Source organism: Mytilus californianus, unplaced genomic scaffold, assembly GCF_021869535.1.
Source record: "Mytilus californianus isolate M0D057914Y unplaced genomic scaffold, xbMytCali1.0.p SCAF_17, whole genome shotgun sequence".
Classification (NCBI taxonomy): domain Eukaryota; kingdom Metazoa; phylum Mollusca; class Bivalvia; order Mytilida; family Mytilidae; genus Mytilus; species Mytilus californianus.
In genome coordinates this window covers 3,993,772-4,021,155 of record NW_026262659.1, presented here as the reverse complement: position 1 = coordinate 4,021,155, position 27,384 = coordinate 3,993,772, and the positions used below count along the sequence as shown (strand labels likewise).

Genomic DNA, 27,384 nt, shown 5'->3' with positions numbered 1-27,384 from the left:
ATAATAATAAAGTTTCATCAAAATCTGAGACTATGTGTGCCAGGCCTATTCAGAATTTCTTTGGTGATTACAGAGAATTGCTCTTAATACATCGTAGACCTACAAATAGCTTTAAGTATCAACTGGTGCGATACGCTTTGATATTCATCAACAACTATTTTTTTTATTTCCTTTCAATAGATCACCTAAAAAACAAATATAGCTTTACTACCAATTCTGACATACACTGGCCGATGACATTGTGGTATTCCTTAATACAACATAAAAAAAAATTCACGAACACCATAAAAATACTAATATTTTAGGAAGAGGAAATGAGGATTCTTAAGACGGATATACTGAGTAAATCTCTGTGTACACGATTGCTGTATGATATGAAGTAGAGATATCAAGAAGAAATACAGCAGGCAGTTTTTTTATGATAAGACAGAGTTGACAGCGTTATACATTGTAAGACACAGCTAAGGGGTCGCCATTTTTCGCCCTTTGTCACAGTCTACCCACGTTGCAGAACGTTATACTATTTGATTCGCTGTTTAATTTCTTCTCATCTTGTTTTATATTTTTTTCTATTTTTTTAAATTTGTAAAAGATTATCTCATTGCCCCCTCGGCATCTTTTTAAGTGTTTCAAACATCTCATTTTAACCATTACTGTCGGTCTTAAAACTATAAACATAATAGTAATACCTGTTTGAGCACCAAACATAATGATAACACAGAGGGTTCCAGCTCTGACTACATTCGCTGCCATCATGGTGACGACAAGTCCAATTCCATAAAGTATGTTATTCTCAACTGATTCAATATAAGCAATCAATTCATTTATGATGAATCCCTACAAGAAATATTTCAACTATGAACAAGAATGTGTCCATAGTACACGGATGCCCCACTTGCACTATCATTTTCCATTCTAAGTTCTGTGGACGGTGAAATTGGGGTCAAAACTCTAATTTGGCATTAAAATTAGAAAGATCATATCATAGGGAACATGTGAACTAAGTTTCAAGTTGATTGGACTTCAACTTCATCAAAAACTACCTTGACCAAAAACTTTAACCTGAAGCGGGACAGACGGACAAACGGACGGACGGACGAACGAACGGACGAACGAACGGACGCAACAGACCGAAAAACGTAATGCCCCTCTACTATCGCAGGTCGGGCATAGAAATCCTAACATTTCCAAAATATAGTCTTTGTGCTAATTTTATTGATTTAAAATAGGTGCGTAAAATGTTTTTCATTATTGGTATATTTCATAACTAGAAATTTATGTATACAGATTTGTTGCATTGCAGTATAAATGCCTGGGAATTCACAATGCACACAACATGAGCGGAAAAGAATATTTTGGATTATATTACACCACTGAAGTGCGCTAAAACTTTTGCCAAATAAGATGTAAATACGCGTTTTTTATTCAAGAATTTCACAAAACAACTATATGATCTTGAGGCAACTGAATAAACTTGGAACGCTTAACAGTGATGTTATACTTTACATATTAATCTCAGGACCTGTTCCCCTGTATTTTATATGATGTTATCTTACTAAATTTACCTAACCCATTTGGAATCGTTATGAAAAATATACATACCGATACTAGAAAAGTTGACAGAGCATCGACTACTACAATGATCAAGCTGACTAAAATTCGAGTCTGACAGAATTTTAACCAACAACGTAGAACCGAAGCTTTCTTCTCTCCTTTTGATTTCACTTCATCTTTCCACAATGCTTCTAGTCTGATCCGGAAGAAAGATTGCACAATCATATGAATGTATATATATTATATACCATTACAATAATTATAAAATTTTAATACAGTAATTGATTTCAATCTTAATCTTGAAGTGCAAGGGAATGCTTGCATTAAATTTTAGCAGAGAGGGTGGGGGGTTATAAAAAATATCTAATCTTCATACATTCATTCTACTTTTCCGCCTTTATCATGTTTATCGTGTTTAAAATTGTATTATCATTAATAGCACTAATATAGACATTGAAGTCCAACAATAATTCACTAATTTCAGTAACGATCATTGCGTGTCTGTGTAATAAAACGGACACAGCTTATGGCGGAGTACAGTAAAAGGGCTGCTGCAGTAGTTAATATATAAATAAACTTTTTAAGATTTGGACTGACTGTTCGGTACATTTCGTTATCCTTATGAGAGGTGAGACAATTGCGCTGCTCTTCCACCCAAACCCATTGTTCTACTGCCTATCATTATAATCGTTATCTAAAAATACTCTTTCGTAACGCTATGTATTTTTAACATGTTCATTCCTAAACTTTTGTTGTGAGTTGTGGCAGTAGTCAAATGAAATGAGGAGACCACATTTTATTTCACAAAGTGCATTATTATTTATATTTTTTCATACTACGGTAATTTTTAGCCAATAATACATTAGTCTCCAGGCTTCTACCCTACATCCCACTTATTAGTGTCTCCAGGCTTCTACCCTACATCCCACTTATTAGTGTCTCCAGGTATCTACCCTACATCCCACTTATTAGTGTCTCCAGGCTTCTACCCTACATCCCACTTATTAGTGTCTCCAGGCTTCTACCCTACATCCCACTTATTAGTGTCTCCAGGCTTCTACCCTACATCCCACTTATTAGTGTCTCCAGGCATCTACCCTACATCCCACTTATTAGTGTCTCCAGGCATCTACCCTACATCCCACTTATTAGTGTCTCCAGGCATCTACCCTACATCCCACTTATTAGTGTCTCCAGGCTTCTACCCTACATCCCAATTATTAGTGTCTCCAGGCTTCTACCCTACATCCCACTTATTAGTGTCTCAAGGCTTCTACCCTACATCCCACTTATTAGTGTCTCCAGGCATCTACCCTACATCCCACTTATTAGTGTCTCCAGGCATCTACCCTACATCCCACTTATTAGTGTCTCCAGGCTTCTACCCTACATCCCACTTATTAGTGTCTCCAGGCTTCTACCCTACATCCCACTTATTAGTGTCTCCAGGCTTCTACCCTACATCCCACTTATTAGTGTCTCCAGGCTTCTACCCTACATCCCACTTACATGTATTAGTGTCTCCAGGCATCTACCCTACATCCCACTTATTAGTGTCTCCAGGCTTCTACCCTACATCCCACTTATTAGTGTCTCCAGGCTTCTACCCTACATCCCACTTATTAGTGTCTCCAGGCTTCTACCCTACATCCCACTTATTAGTGTCTCCAGGCTTCTACCCTACATCCCACTTATTAGTGTCTCCAGGCTTCTACCCTACATCCCACTTATTAGTGTCTCCAGGCTTCTACCCTACATCCCACTTATTAGTATGTTCAAGTTGATTCTGATTTTACAACATACAAAAGGAAATTAAAAGTGAGCTAAACCTGTCATATGTTCACCTGTCAGTATTAACTTTGGAAGCCTCATAATCTGAACACTCCCAGATGTCTTCCTCCTTTAGATCCTCATCTCTATGTTTAAACATCTTCATGACTAGAGGTGTCATCCATGTCATAAACATGTATGACAATAAACCAGCCTTATTAATTGGTATTTTACCATCTCTAAAGATATTGAAAAAAACGTTGAACAGTGTTAAAATATATCTATATCACATTAAGATAGTAACTTAACTTGTATGATCAATGAATTTGAAAACCGATGAAATAGTATTCCCTACCAGTTATTCCCTATCAGTAATGTATATATTTGGTTTAAAAAATCATACTCACTGCATTAAAGATAAAATATAAAGTTAATTGTTTATTGTTAAATGTTTTGCAAGTTATAAAATGTAATAAATGTGTGTTTAACTGATTCCTTTTAGTCCAATGACCAATGTAACAAATAAAACTATAGTCGAGAACAGATTAAGTCTTAAAAATTGAAAGTTTATTTTTTTTACTATTTTTTTATACTTGGGACATGCTAGAAATTATACAAATCGAAGGCTTACTTTGATGATGGTCTGAAGGGCTTCAGAACTTTAAGAGCTGTAGAATATTTCCGGGAACCTTGTGCATCTCCACTGGTAAAGCCATTTGCCACCTCTTCTGTAATTTCATATTTACTGAAATATAATGGATTTTGCTTTCATAGTGTGTTGGCCTATGTATACAACAAAGGTTTAAACAAGACTACGTTTACTTAGGACACCATGCTCCGTTCTCAAATAAAATGTAAACTACATTAAATCAAACTTTTTTCCTACCTTAAAAAAAACTTTAAACCTATCAGTGAACTGCGAAATGAAGGTCAAACCAGAAATTTGTCATAAATAATATATATAAATTTCGCATCATAAAGAACGCATAAATTAAGTAGATGTGACCTGAACTGTATGTTAAACTATCTAAAATCAAACTTTGAAGCTATCTTAATCAAAACTTTGAACCCGACACGAGACGGATGAACGGACGGACGAATGTACTCATAGACGGTTCAGAAACACAGACTGCAAATCATAATGCCCCCACATTTCGGGTAACCCTTAAATCGGTTCAAAGGTTTAAATCGAATTAAACAAAATTTGTTCAAGTTGATAAATGTATCGATGACATAATTATATTATTATAGTAATTATAATATCATTTAGGGAACACCAATAATGTACTCTGCGTAAGAATCTTTTTTAGTCTAACGATTATTACACGATTATTACAAGGGCTTTATGCCGGCGTCACACATTGGCGTATAGACCGACGTGCACCAGACGTGCAGCGAAAACTGACTAAGTCCGTATACGTTAGGTGCACGCAAGTGCACGCAAGAGGAACGCTAAGCAATCGTTAGACGCGCGTTGCATAAGTTTGAAGTACGTCCAAATGCAAAGGTATACGCTTGGTGAACGCTATAACTCCAGGAAATTTGTATGCAGCATAAAAATTTTCATCTAGCTCTAGCGTTTGTCAAGCGTATACCTGTTCGCTACACGCACGAAATACGTACGTTACAAGCGCGTTGAAAAACGCTACAGACAAGTTTGAGACACGTTTAGGGCACGTTGTATACGCCTCAAGATCGTTCGACTTTTCCTTGGACGTATCCGGGACGTGTTTGTAACATACGCCTGACGTAGTGTCAGCGCTCCGTGAACGTATAAAACGCACCCGTGGCGTTTCAAAAACGTATTCTGACATTCAACGAAACTTACTCTGACATTTATAGAGGCATATGTCCGTAAATTTGCATATCCATGTGCATGTATAAAATGGTATGAAAGGTTGGGCAGTGTTCAGTTTGGCACTTGCTATAATGGATTTCCTGGAGAGAATCAGGAGGGAATATTATCTTCTAGCCATGGCTTTACAACATGTAGACCAAATTCACCTTAACATGCACCAATAGTTACTAGGCATTAGAAGGCGTCGAGAGGAGAATCTACCATTTTCTACATAAGGAAATGCCTTTACCAGTAGTATGAAAAGGCCGATTCTGCCGCAATCGCATTTTCAAGGGGAAATCCTGCATAGGACCCCCAGCCCCGACGGCCAAATGCAAACGGACGGCATCCCTATTGAGCATAGGGTAAATACTAGAATGTCATATGTATTCGATGGTAGAAAAGTCGTTCCAGAGGATAGTGGGGATAAGGATACCTTAAAGGGAAGGATGTCACAGATTAAAATAAATAAAGATATGACATCCGAAAGAAATATGATGGATTTCTTTCTGGAGAATGAAGAAGATTTGGAGGATAACACCCCAACCCCCCAAAGGCAGCAGCAGTGCTGCAATGCTCCAAACATAGTGCAGATGGATGAGCATACCGAGCAGTGTCAAAAATGCGGTTCACAATCCACCAAGTCGCGATTTGAGCATCATCAACTAGGGGAGCAGAAGACCACTTGCAATGTTCCACTCAAGAGGAAGAAGGGTCAGTTCTGCAAGAGCAAGCCCGGGAAGGATGGTCTCTGCTGGAGACATAGCAAGCAACCACGCCAGCAGGAGGAGGAGGAGACCATCCCAGTCGAGGGTAAGATGGTGGTAAAAGAGACCATGAAGACCCTCCGTCAAATAGCTAAGGATGAGGGTCTGAGGGGGGTCAGTAGGAAGAACAAGGAGGCCTTGGTGAAGCTCATCGAGGAGAAAACCACCCATAAATTTGCCCGCCAGGAAGTCTTCAGCAAGAAGCAGCTCAAAGCGCTAGCAAAGAATCGTGGCCTCACCAAGTACTCTCAGCTCAAGAGAGACGATCTGATCCAGCTGGTGGAAGAGGACATCAAAAACGCTCCAGTCGAGGATGAGATCAAGGTCATCGATAGGCGGGAAGCTCTGAATGGCGTATTTGGCACGGTCGTCATCGAACCCGCGAAGCCGCACGATATGACCACTTTTCTGAAGGTAAGTCGGAGCACCATCACCAGCGCCATCTCGAATGCACTCGTTCAAAAGAAGGGATTGAAGGTGCACTTAGTGCTTCTAGCAGAGCTGGTGAAGACCAACCTTGCGACCGGAGAAAATACCTACATCACCCCTACCTTCAGATCACGCACGACAATGATCACGGAATCTGACGACCTCGAATTGGAGATTGCCTTCATGATGGAGAAGGTCAAGGAAAATATGGCAAAGTACATGCGGGAAGGGAGCGGGTGGACTTTCAGCAGCGTCGAGAAGCTAGAAATCCACCTCAACCAATTCAAGCCACTCAAGGGGGGCTCCTTCATATCAACCCCATCGGCTCTCGTGAAAAAGAAGGCGATCGTCAATGTGAAAAATGAGGATGATCGCTGCCTCCAGTGGGCAGTGCTGGCAGCCCTTCACCATGAGGAAGTCGACCAAAAATCCACCAACCGCGTATCGCAGTACAAGAAATGGGAAGAAGAGCTAAAATTCGAAGGCATCGACTTCCCAGTCTCGCTCAGGGCGATCGATAAATTTGAGAGGCAGAATCCCACAATCAACGTCAACGTCTATGGCTTCAACGGCGTAAAGAAGGGTGAGGATGAGGAAGAGGATCTTCAGATTTACCCCCTCAGGATATCTAAGAATACGGGCCCCACCCACGTAGATCTCCTCTTCTTGACTCGCGAAGGTAAGCAGCATTACTGCTGGATCAAGAGCCTCTCACGACTCTTGAGCTCTCAAATCTCTGAGCACGGTCATGAGCTTTTCTTCTGTCGCAGATGCCTTTCCCACTTCTCCAGGCAGAATATCTTGGACGAGCATATGGAATATTGCAGCAAGAAAGATGCAGTCAGGATCGAGATGCCGGAAGAGGGGACCACCATAGCCTTCCATAGTATCAAAAAGATGATGAGAGTCCCCTTCGCGATCTACGCGGATTTCGAGTGCTTCACAGAGAAGCTCGACACCTGCCAGCCGGATCCATCCCACTCCTACACGAATGCCTACCAGCTTCAGCGACCTTCAGGCTTCTGCTATCACGTGAAATATGCTCACGGAGACTACAAGGATCCGGTCGTCTACTGCGGGGAGGATGCGGCAAAGAAATTCGTGCAGTGCGTGGAGGAAGAAGTGCAGGCCATCGCCAAGCTATACAAGGAGAATAAGCCCATGGAGCTGACTGACGACGATAAGGTGAGCTTCGCAGAAAGCACGCACTGCTACATTTGCGGAGACGAATTGGGAGAGGATAAGGTCCGGGACCACGACCATCTCACCGGGAAATATCGCGGCGCAGCACACAACCAGTGCAATCTGGATTTCCAGCTTCCGAAGCACGTCCCCATCCTCTTCCATAATTTGAGCGGGTACGACGCCCACATCTTTGTCAAGGAGCTTGGCCACACCGAGGGTAAGATCAACTGCATCCCCAATACCGACGAGAAGTACATCAGCTTCTCCAAGCAGGTGGGTGATCTGGAGATGAGGTTCATCGACTCGTGTAGGTTTATGCTCAACAGCCTGGATACCCTAGCTAAGAATCTCACCCCCGACCAATTCGCGACCGTGAAGACGAGATTCAGCGATCGCCACGAGCTGATGATTCGGAAGGGGGTATTTCCCTACGATTATATGGATGGACCAGCCAAGCTGGAAGAGACTCAGCTCCCACCTAAAGAAGCCTTCTTCAGCACGCTCTCCGGAGAGCATATCAGTGATAAGGATTACGCACACGCTCAGAGAGTCTGGGAGACCTTCGAGTGCAAGACCCTACGCGATTATCACGACCTCTATCTCGAGACTGACGTGCTACTGCTAGTCGACATCTTCGAGAATTTTAGGGATATCTGCATGGCCAACTATGGACTCGATCCTGTCCACTACTTCTCCTCCCCCGGGCTATCCTTCGATGCCATGCTAAAAACCACCGGGGTTAGATTGGAGCTTCTTTCCGATCCAGATATGCTGATGATGTTCGAGAGCGGGACAAGGGGAGGGGTGGCCATGATCTCTCATCGTCAAGGTAAGGCCAACAACCCCTACATGGAGACCTACGATCGCTCCCAGCCCACCAAGTATCTCACCTACCTCGATGCCAATAATCTTTACGGGTGGGCGATGGCGCAGCCTCTTCCCACGGGGGACTTTGAGTGGGTGGAGCCGGAGGAGATCGACGAGATCCTGAGCTATCCCGACGACCATGAATATGGCGCCATGGTAGAATGCGATCTCGAATATCCGCAGGATCTTCACGACGCCCACAATGACTACCCTCTCGCGCCCGAGAACGTGGAGATCGGTAAGGTGCGTAAGCTTGTGCCCCATCTAGGCAAGCGCGAAAAGTATACCCTCCACTACAGAAATCTCAAGATGTATCTGGAGATGGGGATGAAGCTTACGAAATGCCGTCGTATCATCAGATTCAGACAATCCCCATGGCTCAAGCACTACGTGGATCTGAATACTGCTCTTCGCGCCAAGGCCAAGACCGACTCCGAAAAAGACTTCTTCAAGCTGATGGTCAACTCCGTCTTTGGCAAGACCATTGAGAATATCCGAAAGCGGGTAGACGTTAGGCTGGTCACCACCGAGAAGCAGGCCCTGAAGCTCGTGGCCAAGCCCAACTTCGATCGCCGCGTCGTCTTCACCGAGAATCTAGCAGCCGTCCACATGAAGAAGACCAAGCTGAAGTTTGATAAGCCGATCTACCTTGGAGCCTGCATCTTAGATATCTCGAAGCTCCTGATGTACGACTTCCACTACGGATTCGTGAGGAAGACCTACGGCAGTAAGGCCCGGCTGCTCTTCACTGACACCGACAGCTTGGCCTATGAGATCCAGACCGACGATTTCTACCAGGATATCACCCCGCACGTTGAGGCTAAATTCGACACTTCCAACTATCCTCCTGAGCATCCCTCTGGCATCCCCACCGGCAAGAATAAGAAGGTCCTCGGGATGTTCAAGGACGAGTGCGGCGGTAAGACCATGACCGATTTCGTGGGGCTCCGGGCGAAGCTATACGCCTTCAGGATGGATGACGGTAAGGCCACCAAGAAGGCGAAGGGAGTCACGAAGAGCGTCATCAAGCGCAGCATCGCCTTCGAGGACTACAAGCGATGCCTGGACACCCTGCAAGAGATCCATCGACCGATGAATATCCTCCGGAGCCATCTCCATCAGATCTACGCGCAGGAGATCAACAAAATCGATCTTTCCGCCAAAGATGATAAGCGTCACATCCTCCCCGACGGCATCAGCACCCTTTCGCACGGCCACTATCGAATCACTCACGGGTGAGGGCACTTAGCAGACTCTGACGGGTGCGGATGCCCATCCCGCACTTGGCCCATACCTAGATAAATGAGCATCATTCGCGTGCACAACATAACCCTTCCCAATAAACCTCTTTCGAATGTAGACCTTGTGAAAGCCACCAAGGACCTAGGAATCCCATGTTTCAGAGGGGTATTCATGCGAGATACCCTACCACCCAGCCCGCGCCGCATCGAATGTGGAATCTTGAATCATGATAGCTGGGAAGGTCCTGGAACGCATTGGACCTGCTGGTATAAACGTGGGCCGGTAAAGTATTACTTTGACTCCTATGGATTGCCACCGCCTGACGAGATGGTGAACTACTTACAGCCTGAAATTCGATATAGCACCGATGAATTACAGCAGCGAGGCTCGGTGGTGTGTGGCCACTTTTGTTTGTACGTGTTGAATATGCTGTCGGCGGGGAAGTCGCTAGAGGACGCGGTCTTCTCACTCTATAAATAAATGGATAAGTTTGGATCTCATGCAAGAAAGCGCGCATCCCTTTGGCGAATGCTGCAGGATTTGGATATGAACGACAATCGCATTACTAGCCTAGGACATCCCAAGGACAGCTCGGATGCTGTGACAAAACGGTGGGTAACCCAAGAGTTGAAAGATGGTATGAAAGATATTGATAAATTAGATTCTGAGTGTAAACAAATGCAGAGGACCATCAAGCGAATGCAAAAGGAGTATGACTCATCAATCGGAGAACTCACAAAAAAGGTGATGACTCTAAAAGATAGTAAAGTCGATAAGTCAAAATGTGCCTTAACCAACGGTGGTAAGATAAACGCTGAGCTGGATATGCAAAAGTTTCACGTGCTGAATCTCCCACTCCCAGAAACTGACAATGAACCCGTCACCAAAGCCCTTTACGATCGTCTACAGTCGGATTTGGATGCATTGAGGGTTTTTGTCGAATTGAAGCATGCTTAGTTTTCCAAATCTTTCCAGTCTCAAGGTTGAGACCGGAAAGGTTGTTGAGGATTATTGTAGATCTGATTGTGGGACCCACGAGTTAAAATTCTTAGGATAACCCTTCCACTTCACAAACACCTCATTAATCCCGTTCTTGGTTCGCCTGCGGAGGATCTTCTCTATGCGGTAGATGTTTTGATCAGTTTTTTGAAGTTCGGGCTCATAGAAGGATCCCTGAATTTCCTCACCACTAAAATCCTTGAGGCGATAGGTGGGCGGCTGAGTGTTCAACACTAGGGAAATGGTGAATACTTCCTCGGTCCAGCGGGGTGTGTATCCCTTCTCGAATGTACCTTTCTTCTTGGTGATTCGGACTTTGTCGCCAACACGAAATCGTGGTGGTTTCATGGGAGGTATGCTGCCATAAAGGTTCCAATACACCTTGTTTTCATGCTCCTTGTGACTTGCGGCGACAGGGGTCATTTTGATGGATCGGTGCTTGGTGGTATTGTACTGGCGAACAAGATTATCCAAAACATTGATGTAGGTGCGTGTAGAGTTGGCCGAGAAATATTTGAACATTTTCTCTTTCATGGTGCGATTCCAGCGCTCAACCACACTCGACTTCTCCTCATTTTCGGTGGAGTAGAGCTCAATATCATGCCTTTGAAGCAGCTGATTTACATCCTTGTTGTAAAACTCAGTGCCTTTGTCTGTCCAAAGCTTCTTGGGCATACGCTCCTTGAACACCGCTTGAAAGGCATCCCGCACCGTCACCCCCTTCTTGTTTTTGAGTGGTATCAACCAGCCATATTTGGAGAAGACATCGATGATGCTCAGGATGAACTTATTTCCCTTGTTGTCCCTGGAAAAGGCACTCATATCAACAAGGTCGGCCGCCCAGGTCTCATCCACACCACCCACTACCACACGGCGTTTCTGAAACTTACGTCGAACTGGTTTGTGCAACTCCTCAGCTAAATCATCAGTCCAGCGAACTTTTTTTTTTAATACCCAGACCGAATCGAGCTTTGGTACCGATGATGGGTCCGACGATGCTGCGGTCCATGCGTTCGCGTGTGGTAGGGTTGGGAATGGTGTTAAGCGAGGCTAGCATAGCTTTGTCACAGATGGAGTTGCGTGAAGCGGTATCCTTATGCTGGGCATAACAGAGATCGTGGTGATAGGCAGCCTGGTCAACTCGATTAATGGGTTTTGACCAAGCCTTCGGGGTGCCATCGGGGAGTAGTCGCTTGCTAAGTTTAGTCCCTGGCCCGGTAAAGTTGTGTCCGGGCAGATGCATTTCCATGGGTAATCCGTTGATTAGTTTGTTCATGAACCCTGCACCGGTTGTAGCAGCAAACTGAGACTTCTTGGCACCGCACACCTTGCAGTTGCCAACCTTCCTCCGTCGCCCGTTGATGGTATTTGTTTCACCAGGGTTAACTGTGTCCGTCTTCCTATGACATTTCACGCAGAAGATCATCGTTATTTTATTTAAATAAATGAACGTCGAAGACATTTCCTACAGTGCCAACGCCCCCAAGAGGAGCAATCACTACCTCCTACCGCAGCGGTCGATCAGAGGGTTGATCATTGGGAAGTCGGACTGTGGTAAAACAACGCTGTTGAACAACCTACTCCTGCGCGATGGATGGCTCGACTACGATCGATTGTACGTCTTCGGAAAATCGCTTCACCAGCCCATCTACCAGCTGTTGCAGCAAGCGCTGGGAAAAGGCTTCCCTAAGGAAGATATCCGAGACCTCCTACAGTGTAAGAGCAATTCACCCTACTCGTTGATCGATGTGGTCGACGCCTTACCACCACCACGACACCCGAGTGGTATCAACACTTTTTTCTTCGAGCAAGGGAGCGATGTACCAGACCCCCGGGAACTTGATCCCAGCCGAAAAAACCTCATGGTGTTCGACGACTTGATGCTGAGCAAACAGAACACGTGTGAAGACTACTACGTGCGCGGTCGCCACAACAACGTCGATTGTTTCTACCTGTGTCAGAACTACTTCAAACTACCCCGACAATCGATCCGAGAAAATGCAAACTTCCTCTGCCTCTTCCAGCAGGACGCAAAGAATCTCGACCATATTCGGCGCGATCACTGCAACGATCTTACCAAGGAACAATTTGACGCTCTGTGTAAGCATTGCTGGTCCCAACCCTATGGATTTGTAACCATCGATCTTACAAGCCCCAAGTCAGCAGGAAAATACCGATGCAAATTAGAAGAGTTCTATGAGGTATAAAATAAAAAAATGGATTACTTGCAGGAATTTTTCCTGGAGAATCAACGGGACTTGGATCGGGAGTTTGAGAATGCTCCCAAGCCCTCACGACCACCCCCTGAATGCAAGCACGAGTGGGACTCGGTCGATATGACAAGTATGTGTTGGAAATGCGGTCGCACGATCATCCGCCCGATCGATAGCAGTAGAGGTGATTTCGACGCATGGAACTCTGACCGTCTGTATGGTAAGGTGCGGCGTCCCCCACAACCCCAATGCCCTGCCAAGACGATTCGAGGCCACCAGTGCACAAACCCATGCCAACCGCGTAAAGACCTCTGCCTAAGACACTTGAATCTTTCGAAGAAAAGGGATCCGTATCAGCTGTGTAATACCTTCATGTGCAATTTATCGCGTAAAGACCTTTGCCTAAGACACTTGAATCTTTCGAAGAAAAGGGATCCGTATCAGCTGTGTAATACCTTCATGTGCAATTTATCGCGTATGGACGTTCGAACCAACGCTTCGGGGCGTTCACACCAACGCTTAAGGGCGTTCACACCAACGCTTAAGGGCGTTCACACCAACGCTTAGAGGCGTTCACACCAACGCTTAGAGGCGTTCACACCAACGCTTAGGGGCGTTCAACAGCGTTCGCTCCTATAAATAAATGACGTTTATCAAGATTACCGACCCTAAGCAGCGTGAGGCGCTCGCAAAGGAGTTGCATGAAACTAAGCGGAGCATTCAAGCCAGTAATATGCAGCATCGTCTCGACAAGATTGGACTCAGCCGAGACCTTTCCAGGGTGTTCAAGCCTGTGGTTGAGGCTCAGCGGGAAGCAGCTTCAAAAATCACCAAAACAATCGAAGATTTACCTGCAGCAGTGCCAGCCCTCCCTCCTCCACCGCCCGAGTTTGCCGACCCACTACCCATCGCACCACCTACAGACACCGTCCTCGGACCTCGAGCACAGCAGTATTTGCAACTCAGTATGACTCCTTCCGCCGACCATACCTTTGGATTGCGATCTGAAAACGATGGTATCTTCATCGGAAGCTCACCAGTTACTTTTGACGATGATGATATTTTCGTAGATGGTGTGAGGTACAAAGGAACCCTTGGCCTCTGGGAACTCATGGTGAAAAAGAAACCAGAATCGTTTGAGCCCGACGACCTTTACGACTATGCAGAGATCCTGAAAAGTTCCGGTGCCATGTATCAAGGCAATTCCACCCTCTCGAGAACCCCGAAGGCGAATAAGAGTTACAAGTGGAAGGAAATCGTATCCCACATCTACAAGAAGGATAAGTTTGGCAGTGGGCTGCAAACCGTGTTTCTTCCTTCCAACTTCAAGCAGCTTCTCGATCGCTTGGAACTGTGTGCTGCAGCATACCGAGCAGGAAACAATGGTGTGCGCAACGAAATTGTGTCGATTATCGATGCTATGAAAAGGGGTAGACATATCAGCATCGAGGAATATAAGGCACTGCATCGTAGCATCCTATAAATAAATGTTGCAAATCAAGAAAGGTTACGCTCGAAAGTACGCCTACGGTGGTAAAGGACTGTTTGACACAATCGCCAGTTTGGCTGGACGCATGTTTACTTCCTCTGCCGCACAAACCCTAGGAAGTAAGGCCATGAACGCTGCCACCAATGCAGCCTTGAAAGGTGTTGAAAAAGGGGCTTCCAAAGCCGTCGACCATGTGGTTGATAAAGTGACCCGCCCCAGAAAACGCAGTAAAACCCCTCAACAGCCTAGTGTTCAACGCAAAAAGCCAGAGCAAGTTCGGTTAAACAATCTAATCTCCGGCTCTGGTATCAAAACCATCCACGACTTCGTCCAACGCTATAAATAAATACATTATGTCTAACATTCTTACAATCACCGAAGGGTTGACCTTCGACGAAAGTCTCCAGGAATATCAGGTTCGAGAATACGAACCACAAGCCGGTGCCCAGCTGAACAATCCCGGTGCTGAAATCCGAATCAACATCGAAACCCAGGATTTGTTCCTACACCCCGCCGAAAGTTATCTCGTGGTAGAAGGTCGACTTCTCAAGAATGATGACACAGCATATGCCGATGGCGATCTTGTGTCGCTCACCCATAATGGTATCATGTATCTCTTCAAGAGCATCAGTTACAGGCTTTCCGGTCAGCAGATCGAACATATTAACGACCCCGGCATTGCCACCACTATGCTGGGAATGTTAACCTACCCCGACGACTTCTCCAAATCGCAGGGTCTCAACCAACTGTGGTATAAGGATTCTTCCATCGATGCTGAGGCTGAGAACACTGGATTTGCAGCCCGCCATGGATACATTATCACCAAGCCCACCAACAAAGGATCGTTTTCGTTTGCCATCCCCCTAAAACATATTTTTGGATTCGCAGATGATTACAACAAAATAGTGTACGGGTTCAGACACGAACTCTCACTCGTTCGCGATTCAAATGCTAATGCCATTTTGAGAGCAGCTGCCGTCAACGATCCGGCAAAGATCGTCCTGAATAAACTATCGTGGTTCGTCCCTCACATCACCCCCTCAGACGAAAATAAGATGCAACTGTACAAAACCATCCAAAGTAAATCCAAGATCCACTGTGGATTTCGCATGAGACAGTGTGATTCCATAGCCGTTCCCCAAGCCTCACAGTTTAACTGGCGCCTAGCTGCCAAGAGTGGTCGCGAAAAGCCTAGATATATCATTGTTGCCTTCCAAACCGACAAAAGTGGTGACCAAACCCATAATGCTGCCGTGTTCGATCACTGTCGATTGCGAAATATCCATGTCACCCTCAACGCTGAACGTTATCCAGCAGTCGACTATAATGCAGCTTTCAACGAAAATAGGATCGCCAGAGTGTTCAAAGAGGCCTCCGACTTCAGAAAGAAATTCCATAACATGGACAGTCTCCTCAGTAATGGTGGGATTAATCCCTCCGATTTCATCGACTTGTACCCCTTGTTTGTGATTGATGTGAGTCATCAGTCTGAGCGTCTCAAAGAATCCACGGTGGATATTCAGATCAGAGCCGAATTCGCCCGTAATGTTCCAGCCAACACCGAGGCGTTTGCACTTGTCATTTCCGACAGAATCCTACAGTTTGAATCCGATGGTCAAAAGATGAACGTTGTGTACTAAAAGTAAATGGATAAAATTCACCTACAACTACTCTTTGCCAGTCACCCCGCCGAAGTCTATGCGATCGTAGTGAAGGCTAGTAAACAACTCAAGGAGCAGTATGACGGTATCGAAGAGTGGAAGCAAAAATATGTGACAATGGTCTACCATAAATAAATGGATAACACATTGTTGCAGCAAATTGCTAATAACACCGACCCCAAGCATGGGTTTTCCTTCATCGTCTCTGGAAACGATAGCCAAATCCTTACCCGGTTCAACCCCCCACTACAACTCAAGGAATCTAAGACCTACGAAATGGCATTAGTAAACCTCGAAACCTATAACTCCATCCCCAACATTCATACAGGTAACAATTCCTTCCGCTACTCCCCCGACGATGGTGCCAACTGGTTTCCCATCGCACTAAGCACAGGTTCCTATGACATCGAAGACATCAACAATGAGATCCAGCGGCGGCTGCGGCTCAACAAACACAAAACGAAGATCATCATCGATGCCAACCGGGCAACCCTAAGAGCAACGCTGACCCTCGCCAGACACTATCAAGTAGACTTCAACGTTGTCAATAGCATCAACACCGTCTTGGGATTCGAGCGGCAGATTTACACGTTCGATATGATCACAAACGGCTATACGGAAGGGGAACACATTGTAAATATCATCAGCATCAACAGCATTCTGGTGAATAGTGATATCATCCATGGAAGTTATGTAAATGGTACACAGCAGTCTACCATCTACAGCTTTTTTCCCGCAGACGGTCCTGGTATGAAGATCATTCAAACCCCAAAGAATCTAGTATACTTGCCGGTGACCTTGCGAACCATCAATCGCATGCAAACGTATCTCACCGATCAAGATGGTAGGCCCATCGATTTCAGGGGTGAACATCTCACCATCCGCTTTCATCTTCGTGAGGTATAAATAAATGACTTATCACGAACATGGTTTAAACTTGACAAAAGGTCAAGCTGATAAACTACAACGGGCTGCCAAAAAAGGTTGTCCGGTCTCCATTCGTTTGTCCCACGCAAACCTGCAAGGTGAACACAAGATGTTGCTCACCACCCGCCAGGTTCAAAAGATCGCCAAGCTCCTACAAAAGGGTACTGGTGGTATGGTCCTAGAGTTGAGTGCGACCCAATTGAAGGAAAACATGCAGAAAGTGGGTGGCTTCCTACCAATGTTGGCGGGGCTGGCAATGAGGGCACTCCCCATGTTAGCAAAAACCATTCTACCCGCCTTGGGTGTTGGAGCCTTGAGTGGTCTTGGTGGTGTAGCCGTCAACAAGGCCTTAGGGTCTGGATTGTACCTGAAACGTGGTGGATGCGTTTGCACCGTGAAACCTAGTGGCAACGGTCTCTACCTCAAACCTTCAAACGCCCGGATCACCTATGGTGATGGACTCTACTTGAAGCGTGGTCAGCAATTCCACGACGGAGCTGGTCTAATCTTAGGTGCTAACAGCCCCTTCAAAAATATTCCCCTCCTCGGTATGCTCCTATAAATAAATGGATGATTTAGATTCTGGATACCGACAGACCAGAGTCGAATGTATGGAAGATCAACTCAACGCGGATATTCATAAGTATCAACGTACCTTAAACAACTATAAACGACTCGACAAAGTAGTGTCTATATTACAGGGTGCGTGTTCCGTAGCCAGTTTGATGTTGACCAGCTGCACCATGGGTTCAGCTTTGACCGGTATAGGTGCTATAGCCTCCCTTCCCCTAGGATCCCTAGCTTGCTTGAGTGCCACTGCCGTGATGGTACTCACACTGATCTCAAGGCGTATAATAAAAAAGAAGAAGAAACACCGCGACACCTTGCGATTGGTACAGTCCACAAAATCCTTGGTCGAACAACGTATCAGTACTGCTTTGGCTGACGATGAACAGATCGATAATGCTGAGTTTGGGAAGATCGTTACCTGCCTCAAGAACTACTACAATGAGAAAGATCAGCTGCGACAACCCCTATCCAGTTTCAGTGAGGAGCTTTCGAAGTGTGCTTCCTAATCCCCAAAAAAGGCTTTCCAATGGGTAAAAAGTCTCACGCCGTAATACTACTTTCACGCAATAAAAAGTATCACGCCGTAATACTACTTTCCCGCTATAAAAGGTCTCACGCTGTAATACTATTTTCCCGCCGTAAAAGTCTCACGCCGTAATACTCTTTTCCCGCTATAAAAAGTATCACGCTGTAATACTATTTTCCCGCCGTAAAAGTCTCACGCCGTAATACTCTTTTCCCGCTATAAAAAGTCTCACGCTGTAATACTATTTTCCCGCCGTAAATGTCTCACGCCGTAATACTCTTTTCCCGCTATAAAAAGTCTCACGCCGTAATACTCTGTTGCCGCCATAAAAAGTCTCACGCCGTTATACTCTTTTCCCGCCGTAAAAGTCTCACGCCGTAATACTACTTTCCCGCTATAAAAAGTCTCACACCGTAATACTATTTTCACGCTGTAAAAAAAAAAAACCTGTGATACAAGATTTAGACTCTTTTTTAATAATGTGGGTGGTCCTTAAAAGGACCGAGATATTCATGTATTGATTTAATCAAAAGTCACCATTCAAGTTCAATACATATTTCATGTAACATGTCGAGATGTTTGAAAATGTCTCTTACTGGTAAGTTACATTTCAATATTTTCTGATGTAGATCAGCAATCTGGTAAAATTTGACCAGTTTATAAATATAACTAGCAGAATACACAAGTTCGTGCTTTGCGAAGTAGGGACACAACTCATCCTTATGTAGCTTCAATTTTTGTTTCAAAACAAAAATAGTTTCTCCTTGTCCGAACGTATAGAACAGTACATTTCGTCTTGTGTGATCGATTTTCTTCTGTAGATTTTTAATTCTAGTGATACAGTCCTTTTCATTTCGCAAATCAGGCGGTAATTCTGTTAAATCATCATCTTCTTGTTCTTGGTAACTTTCCATCAATTTTCGTTTGAACATTTCCCTTTCTTCCTGCTTCGTTCGTTTCTGTGCATTTTTTTTTCCTCTCTTTTTCACATTTCGATATTTTCGCTGATTGCTCAGCAAAGCGCTCGAGTTTTGTCCAGTACTCGTTCAATTCCTGATCGCTAGGATAAGCGTTGCATACGTAGTTTCTGAAATCATCCATGATTGTACAAAATACCTTCCAGTCTTCTTCGTTCATTTCTGTATAATCCAAACAAAACAACGTCACAAAGGCAGTTAGCAACACTGCAAAACGATAACGTCTTAAAGCCCGCGTAAAAAGGACTATTGACGTACTGGCTATACAATAAGGGCATTACTAAAATCTTGTGCGTATCAAATGCGCATGCGCCGTAAAAAACGTCACACATCATTCCGTTACACTTCATGATGTGCTCCGTTTCAAGCATAAAAAAAAAAACTTTTCCAATCCGGCAGAAATGTCGGATCGGAAAAATTTTTTGTACCCCACCCGGCCCATTATTTATTTTTTTTGGACTTAATTTCTCACAAGGTCGTAAGAGAAGTACTCCTGCTTGGTCTTTTTGCTGACTTTAAAGCCTGTACTTCTCACGAAGGCTCCTACCATGGGTCCTGTCTCTCTGTTCAGTCCACTGCAGGCCCACACCCTATTCGTTTCTCCTTCTCTGTTTTTCAAGGTGAGGATCTTACTCTTTCCAAACTTACCATCTACTTCCACCACTTCCAGGATTTTATAGATCACACCGGTTGAGAGTTCCTTCCATTTCAGGGTTTCCAGGCTCTGATCCTTTGCCTTTTCCTCGAAAACATTATCGTTCATAAAATCGTTGTCTACGATTTGTGGACTTCTGAGTTCCTCCATCTTTTGTACGAAAGACATATTTGTATTTACCCTAGGATTACATCCTTCTAAGGTGTTTGGGTTTTGTGCTAAACTGAAAGACATTCTTGTATTTACCCTATGCTCAATAGGGATGCCGTCCGTTTGCATTTGGCCGTCGGGGCTGGGGGTCCTATGCAGGATTTCCCCTTGAAAATGCGATTGCGGCAGAATCGGCCTTTTCATACTACTTTTACCAAGTCAGGAATATGACAGTTGTTTTTCATTCGTTTGATGTGTTTGAGCTTTTGATTTTGCCATTTGATAAAGGACTTTCCGTTTTGAATTTTCCTTGGAGTTCTGTATTTTTGCTATTTTACTTTTTTTATGACATTTATTTTAGCATACATGAAAGTCACTCAAGAATTTACATATATACATTCGTAAATAGTTATCATGAGATTTTATATTTCTTCATATATGAAACGTTTTGCGATAATTTCATATTATCTCTACATTTAAGGAAACAGTGCCTGTTCTGATGCTCAGATGTATAATGAGTCCGAATTAAGAGAAGCAGCGGAAGATGGAAACATAGGCTTTCCCGATGCCGAGCCTCTTCCAAATGATACTGAAGACGTTCCCTAATATTTCTTTGGAGATGACGCATTTGCCCTAAGAACGACGATGATGAAACCCTACTCTCATAGGACATTGGACAGAGAAGAACGTATATTCAGTTATAGCCTATCGCGAGCAAGACGTGTTGTGGAGAACGTGTTTGGTATTTTGGCCAACAGATTCAGAATTCTCCTTCAACAATGGGTCATTCCCCATTAACAGTTCGTCTGATAGTGAAGACATGCATTATTCTACACAATCTGATGAGAATTCGCTATCCTGGGCTTCAGGACCAACAACTAGATTGTGAACACCCATCAATAGGAATTTAATTCCAGGAGCTTGGAGGCAGGGAGCGAATCTGCAAGATACCCAGAATGTTACAGCAGCTAATATTGACAGTTAGAGAGGGAAAATGAGAGGAACCTTATCAAGCACTGGATAAACTCGCCTGCTGGATCAGTTGCCTGGCAGGACAGAATGATATGAGACATGAATAATAATTGAAAAATAAATTGATCACATCTGTAAAATGGTTTAATAAGTTATGATTACACTCATTTGTCTTGGTTATAATTGAAAACATTCTTTCATGCTTCTTAATTCACCCATGTACACAAGAACAGTATGATTTCATGCACATCAATATTGCGATATATGGTAAAAGAAGAAAATCTGCAGTGCAAAGTCTACACAAGAGTGGATACGCTAAAATGTCTCGCCTGCTTACTGGCATGTCGGAATATAAAATTCTTAATTGATCACTGGAGCATGAAAACAAGGTCAAGGTTTAGTGACATATGTCAGACTGACATGTTCACCTACTGAGGAGTCTATAGACCAATTACCATAACTCTAGGTATTCTATGTACTGAGAAACTGACCTAATCACGAAAACTGGTCGCAGAATAAACAGAGTCATTCAACCATGAAAATGAGGTCAAGGACATATGACATGTGACGGACAGAAAGCTTGCAACGTAAGGCATCTATGGATGAAATACGGATGGTCTAGGTATTCTCAGTCCGTCTGAGTTATAAAGCTTTCACCAACTTGTTAACGCCGACGCCGCCTTCGCCGCCGGTATAGCTATACATATGTCTCGCCTCCAGCGTCTTTCTACGCAGGCGAGACAAAAATCAAACTGGACTAACAGGACGACTTGAACTTGGAAGACTTGGTAGACTGTCTTCCTGAATCTGGTCCCCAGTATTCTCTTTTTGCACTCTCTTTCTTGTTCCCGACGTTCTCATCATCCCACGACCCAGGTCACGACCAAGAACTGATTTACCGCGGCCTCTTCCTTTGGGTGGCATTTCGAAATAAATTGTTATGAAAAAGGCGGGAACACAAGACCATGTGTATCCAGATGTAATACAAGCACGGATAATCGTCCCAGGTACGACTTGAACGCGTCTCTAAAACGTTCAAGGGACGTTTTTCCTTCGAAGCGTGCATTTCATCTACGTTAGACAAACGCCAGACATACGCCGACATACGTTACTTGAACGCCCGATAAACGCTCATGTACGCTTCTCGTACGCCCTTAACACGCTTTAAGGTGGCTCGGTAGTATTTACATTCCGGAATTTAGGTTGCTTTTTTTGTGTAACCTACTTAAGTCAATGTATCTGAACAGTGTGATTGGACAAATAATACAGTATGTACTGAACATACTTTCCAAAACTGAGGGATGAATCAGGTGTAGAAAAATATGAAATAATTTTACATACAGGTGAAAATGATTTTTTTTTAATTTTTTTAAATTTTGTATTCACTGCATGATAAAAGACCTAAAGGCACTACTGGCCTTAGGTTTATAAATATAGCAAAAAAAGTAAACAGTCATCATACATATTCAAATTAATTTTTGAATATTATAATGAAAGTACTGCAGTTGACTGCAATATAGAATTTTGGGCAGTGCTAGAAAGTGGTGAAAATTCTAAAAAGGCTGTCATTATCCTTATGGGCAGGAAATACTTAACTGGTACAAAAAATGTATATATATGATGTACACTACATTAATTAAGGTATTTTTTTTACCTATTCAATTTGTAAGTTTATCAATAAAAAGTTGATAAAGGGCAACTAGAATTATAACAGCCCTTAAATTCCACCCCTGGGAGTGAAAATTGCTGATTCAGCAAATGTTGCCTGATCTGTGGGTAATCATGTCAAAATTAAACATGACTTCTCATTTGTTTAAAAATTCAATTCAAGCCACAAATATCTGCGCTATGGCTCTCTCCTACTTTAAAAGTTACAACAAGTGCTCTAAAAATTACTTTTTGCCATAGTTTTAAAATTTCAAGGAAATCATGAATCCATGCGATATGGATCTCTCCTAGTTAAAAGATTATTAAAAGTGCTCTATCATATAAAAAAGAAGATGCGGTATGATTGCCAATGATGCAACTCTCTACAAGAGACCAAATGACACAGAAATTAATAACTATAGGTCACCGTACGGCCTTCAACACTGAGCAAAGCCCATACCGCTTAGTCAGCTATAAAAGGCCCCGAAATGACAAATGTAAAACAATTGAAACGAGAAAACTAACGGCCTAATTTATGTACAAAATAATGAACGAAAAACAAATATGTAACACAGCAACAAACGACAAGCACTGAATTACAGGCTCCTGACTTAGGACAGGCACATACAGAATATGGCGGGGTTAAACATGTTAGCGGGCGCCCAACCTCCCCCTAACCTGGGACAGTGGTGTAACAGTACAACATAAGAACAAACTATCAAAATCAGTTGATAAAGGCTGAACTAATCAGATGGATACAAATAGAAATACATCTAACAAAAACATAGAGTAGACATGGACGGGTACTTGTACATCCCAACAACAAAAAGACACTAAATACAGATCTGAGAGTACTCGCAGTTACTGAAAGCTAGTTCAAAGCCAATAACAACTAATAAAAAAAAATCATGCATCTAAGACAAAATTATCAATCATTACACATCCAACATCCAATGGATTTAGTATAAAGACGTCATAAACAGTCAGAGAAAAAACATGACCTTGACTTTTTGTCATTGTTTTAAAGTTCAGAAAAAAATCCTGATCACCTGCGACGAAACTCTTTCCTACTAAATATAAAATGAATGTCTAATGCTAGTCTTCACTTGAATAAGTCATCAATTTTGCTTTTTTTCTTATTTTTTTCATCATATTATATTTCAGGACCAATTATATATGTTTTTCTTGTGTGTGTATGTTTTTTTTTTCATGCCCCCGCGAAATAATGTCGAATTGTTTTACCCTGTACGTTCGTTCGTCCCACATAAGGAACGTGGATTTTCCAGCTATTTCCAACTACAGTGTTCAAGTTGAACATTTTATATTATGCAGGGTTTTCGTGCGTAAGCTTAAAAAAGGATGTTCTGTTTTGTCAATTTTTTGTGAAATTAGGAATTCGGATACATGAATTGTCTTGCTATCTTCTGTTACAGTTGTTTAGTTAGAATTTTTATATTATGCTGATTGTTTGTAAATACACGTATAATGTATTTTGTCCAAATTTCATTTTCTTTTATTCTTTTTAGGAAATGCTATGATGTTGAACTTTCATGTCAAAGTAGGCCCTCCTGACATAACTTCCAGTACTTTATTTTTGCCGTTATACAATAGCGTATCACTTTTCATCTGATAAATAAAATTAGCAATTAGTGTTTCCATACCAAACCTTCATTCGTCAAGATCAGTTGTTGCACTTACCATGTACATTTTGTTTATTTAATATTCACATTCTTTACCTCCTGATACTTTGCAAAACTTTACTCGTGAAGTTTTGAAGGAACAACAACGATAAGTTGTCCTACATTATGAAACAAATCATAACTTTTATCAAATGTGCATTTCAGACGCAACCATTTCAAGTTATGATTCAATATTACTGTTTACCAAATCTAATGTTGAAGGAACTATATTCGCGTATACAGCGGGGAAACATCTTTGTCTATTTTTAAGGGGATTTACCAAGTAAAATATTTTATAATATTTCATTCTTATATAAAATATTGTACAAGTAGTTTATTTATTTCAAGCAGTTGCCATTGTTATACAGCAGAATATATATAACTGTTTGACCGCCTCATCGTGCAGATCAAGTCAGCCCTGATATGTATTAAATTTTATAACCCAACTTGTATACAAGTAACCCTGAATATATTATCAACTTGTTCAATTTATTCGTAGACATGATGCCTTTATCATTTCCGTATTTCATATATGCTTTAACTATTTGTTCGATTGTATACAGGATATATAAATAAAGTTCTTACGCAATCATGTGATATGATTTCCACCTTGATCTCACTGTCGAAGACTATATATAAAACTGAAGAGATACGGGGTTTTGCCAAATATACAGATTTCCCCCCGAATTCCATGGTCACTATTATGCCAGATATTCATGTTTTAACGTTAAAGGGTTTAAATCAGTTATAGTACACCACTTTACTTCGAACAAACTACACATAGAAATAAGATGTAAAATTAAAAAGAACGAGATATGTTTTCCATTATAGAATTCCTACCTCAATTCAGATGCGTTCCATGTTGCTCCATTGTATAAGGCAGGATTGTCGTAAGCGTATGATTCCTTATTCTTTACTGTTTCGTCTAGGCCCGTAAATATACTAAACTTCCGTAGTTCTGGAACAGACTTCTTCTTCTTGATGTCAGACATTCTAAACTTCCTCCTAATGTATTTGTATCATATTAATTTGTACAATTATTTCAATTTATCCTTTTATTATATACCAAGTAAGGTTAAAAAACAGTTTTTTTTTCTTTTTTGTATACAAGATAAAACAACGTACAAATTTTGCCGAAAATGAAACACCCTTAAACACATACGCTCTTGGCTTTTAAATGGGTAAACATAGTGTCTACGAATGTATTAGATAAATTTGGTTTTCCACTTCCAATCGTCTATATGTTAACGCTATGATCAACAAAAAAGATGAGAACAGTATTAAGAATGATGCTGAAATGTCGTGAACTGCGGCGGTGTAGTTAATTTTGAATTTGTTGATGACCAGATTACTCGTGGCTTTTACATTGTTTTCCAAATTCAATGATATATATGGTTTTTAAAAGTATTAACATTTCAATTATATATTTCTGATATTGTTATGTATGTTCTTATTAAAATAACAGTTCATATTAGTTCTATACCTTTGACATACGGAATTCCTATTCCTTACTGAGTGTATTTCCTCTGGTTGGGAATTCCTATTCCTTACTCAGTGTATTTCCTCTGGTTGTTTCTGTTTTATAGTCTAGAACAATTAGTCACATACTTTCGTTCTAGTTTGTCACTCTTAAAGATGAAATTGTGACCTGGAATAAATACGGTTTAATTTTATGTTGTTAAATTCTAAATTCATTAACATATTATTATGATCGAAAAATCGTTATACATTGTTTTTCCAACAGTTATTTTCATGTATAAGTATTTTAATTTTTACACCATTTGAGGCTAGCAGTGCACATCAGAATGGCTTTCAATTAAAAAAACTATTTTGATATGTCTCTATATATTTAGGAGGGAAAATGACCAGAAGAGAGAAATATTGAAGATATGTAAAAGGGCAAATGTCTAAAATAGCAGAGGCGGAAGAAGAAGAGAAAACAGTATACAGCAAACTGTATACCAAAAATTGTGTTTCAATAAAGTATCAAAATAACATTCCGGAGTCGGAGTGAATCCCGATTCCCTCACTCCGGAATATTCCGGAGTCACCTTGGAATCGGACTCCGACCACTCCGGAATATTCCGGAGTCACTTACCATGTCCATAATTAAAATTTCCGTCCACTCCGAAATATTCAGGAGTACCTGTTTATGACCCTTTTATGTTACATAAGAACGTTGAAATCAAAATGAAGGACGAAATTCGTTAAAATCACTGAATTAAGTCACAAATTTCTAGATATTAAATATGCATCCAATACCCAGGATTAATGAGAGGAGGTTTGTTCGTGCGTGACTTATATGTGAAGTAGCTACATGAGATGAAAAGAATTTGAAGGAACAATTCAAGTCAAAAATTGTTAAAAAAAAGAAAAAAGAAAAAGAAAAAAAGAAGAGATAGATGACTATTCGACTTGCCGTGCATTAGATATACCGTTTAGTTTGGAATGCAAATTCGAGTACTCTTTCTGGAATTGGTATACTTCAAATGCCTTTAACATGTTGCTGCTTTTTTTAGGAAGCGCTTTATATTTCACTTTCAATAAAAAATATTTTCTGTTTTCATGGAAATATAGGGTACTTTACAAATGAAACTTGAAACATCAGCTTGATCTTAAACGACGCTTGAGATCAAAATTTACATTCTGTGGGTGTTGTTTGCTTTGTTTTCGATAATGTATTTTAAAAATGATATATGTACTCACTGTGAAGCATCACCGCCAGATAAAGGTACCCCCAAAGTGGTGAAAAGCAAAAAAATCAGTATAACAAAACTTTGAATGTCAGCAAAGGGTAGAATATAATGAAAATAAGAATAATTTGAGCTTACCTGACTTAACAATCGGGGGTACCTATATCCGGTGGTGAAGCTTCACAGTTTCACTTGTTAGCTTTAAATCGCAAAATACTTCTAATACCGGTTTTGCTTTAAAATATTAAATGGCTGTCTTTCGAATGTAGAAGAGAAGCGAAAGATACCAAAGGGACATTCAAACTCATAAGTCGAAAATAAACTAACAACACCATGGATAAGACAGAAAAAGACCGACAGACAAAAAATAGTACACAAAACACATCATGGAAAACTGAAGACCGAGCAACACGAACCCCACCAAAAACTGGGGACCGTATAGGTCCGCTTCGAAAGAGTTAGAAAAAAAACATCTAAATTTTACTCTTTGTTGAAGGCCATGCAGCGCCGCACAGTTACTTACATTTAAGTCATTTGATTTTTAGAAGAAAATGGTTTCATTGGCAATCATTCAA

The 27,384-nt window shown here is 42.1% G+C and overlaps 1 protein-coding gene across 1 annotated transcript in view; it reads right to left on the bottom strand.

Moving 5' to 3' along the window:
* LOC127726451 (ATP-binding cassette sub-family C member 5-like) overlaps positions 1-27,384 on the bottom strand; it is a 122,816-nt gene that overhangs the window by 41,544 nt on the left and 53,888 nt on the right. The window contains exons 4-7 of the mRNA XM_052233828.1: positions 3,956-4,069; positions 3,399-3,563; positions 1,603-1,750; positions 690-837 (exon numbers count right to left, since the gene is read on the bottom strand). Of these exons, the coding sequence (XP_052089788.1) occupies positions 690-837; positions 1,603-1,750; positions 3,399-3,563; positions 3,956-4,069 (575 nt within the window). The remainder of the gene's footprint in view (positions 1-689; positions 838-1,602; positions 1,751-3,398; positions 3,564-3,955; positions 4,070-27,384) is intronic.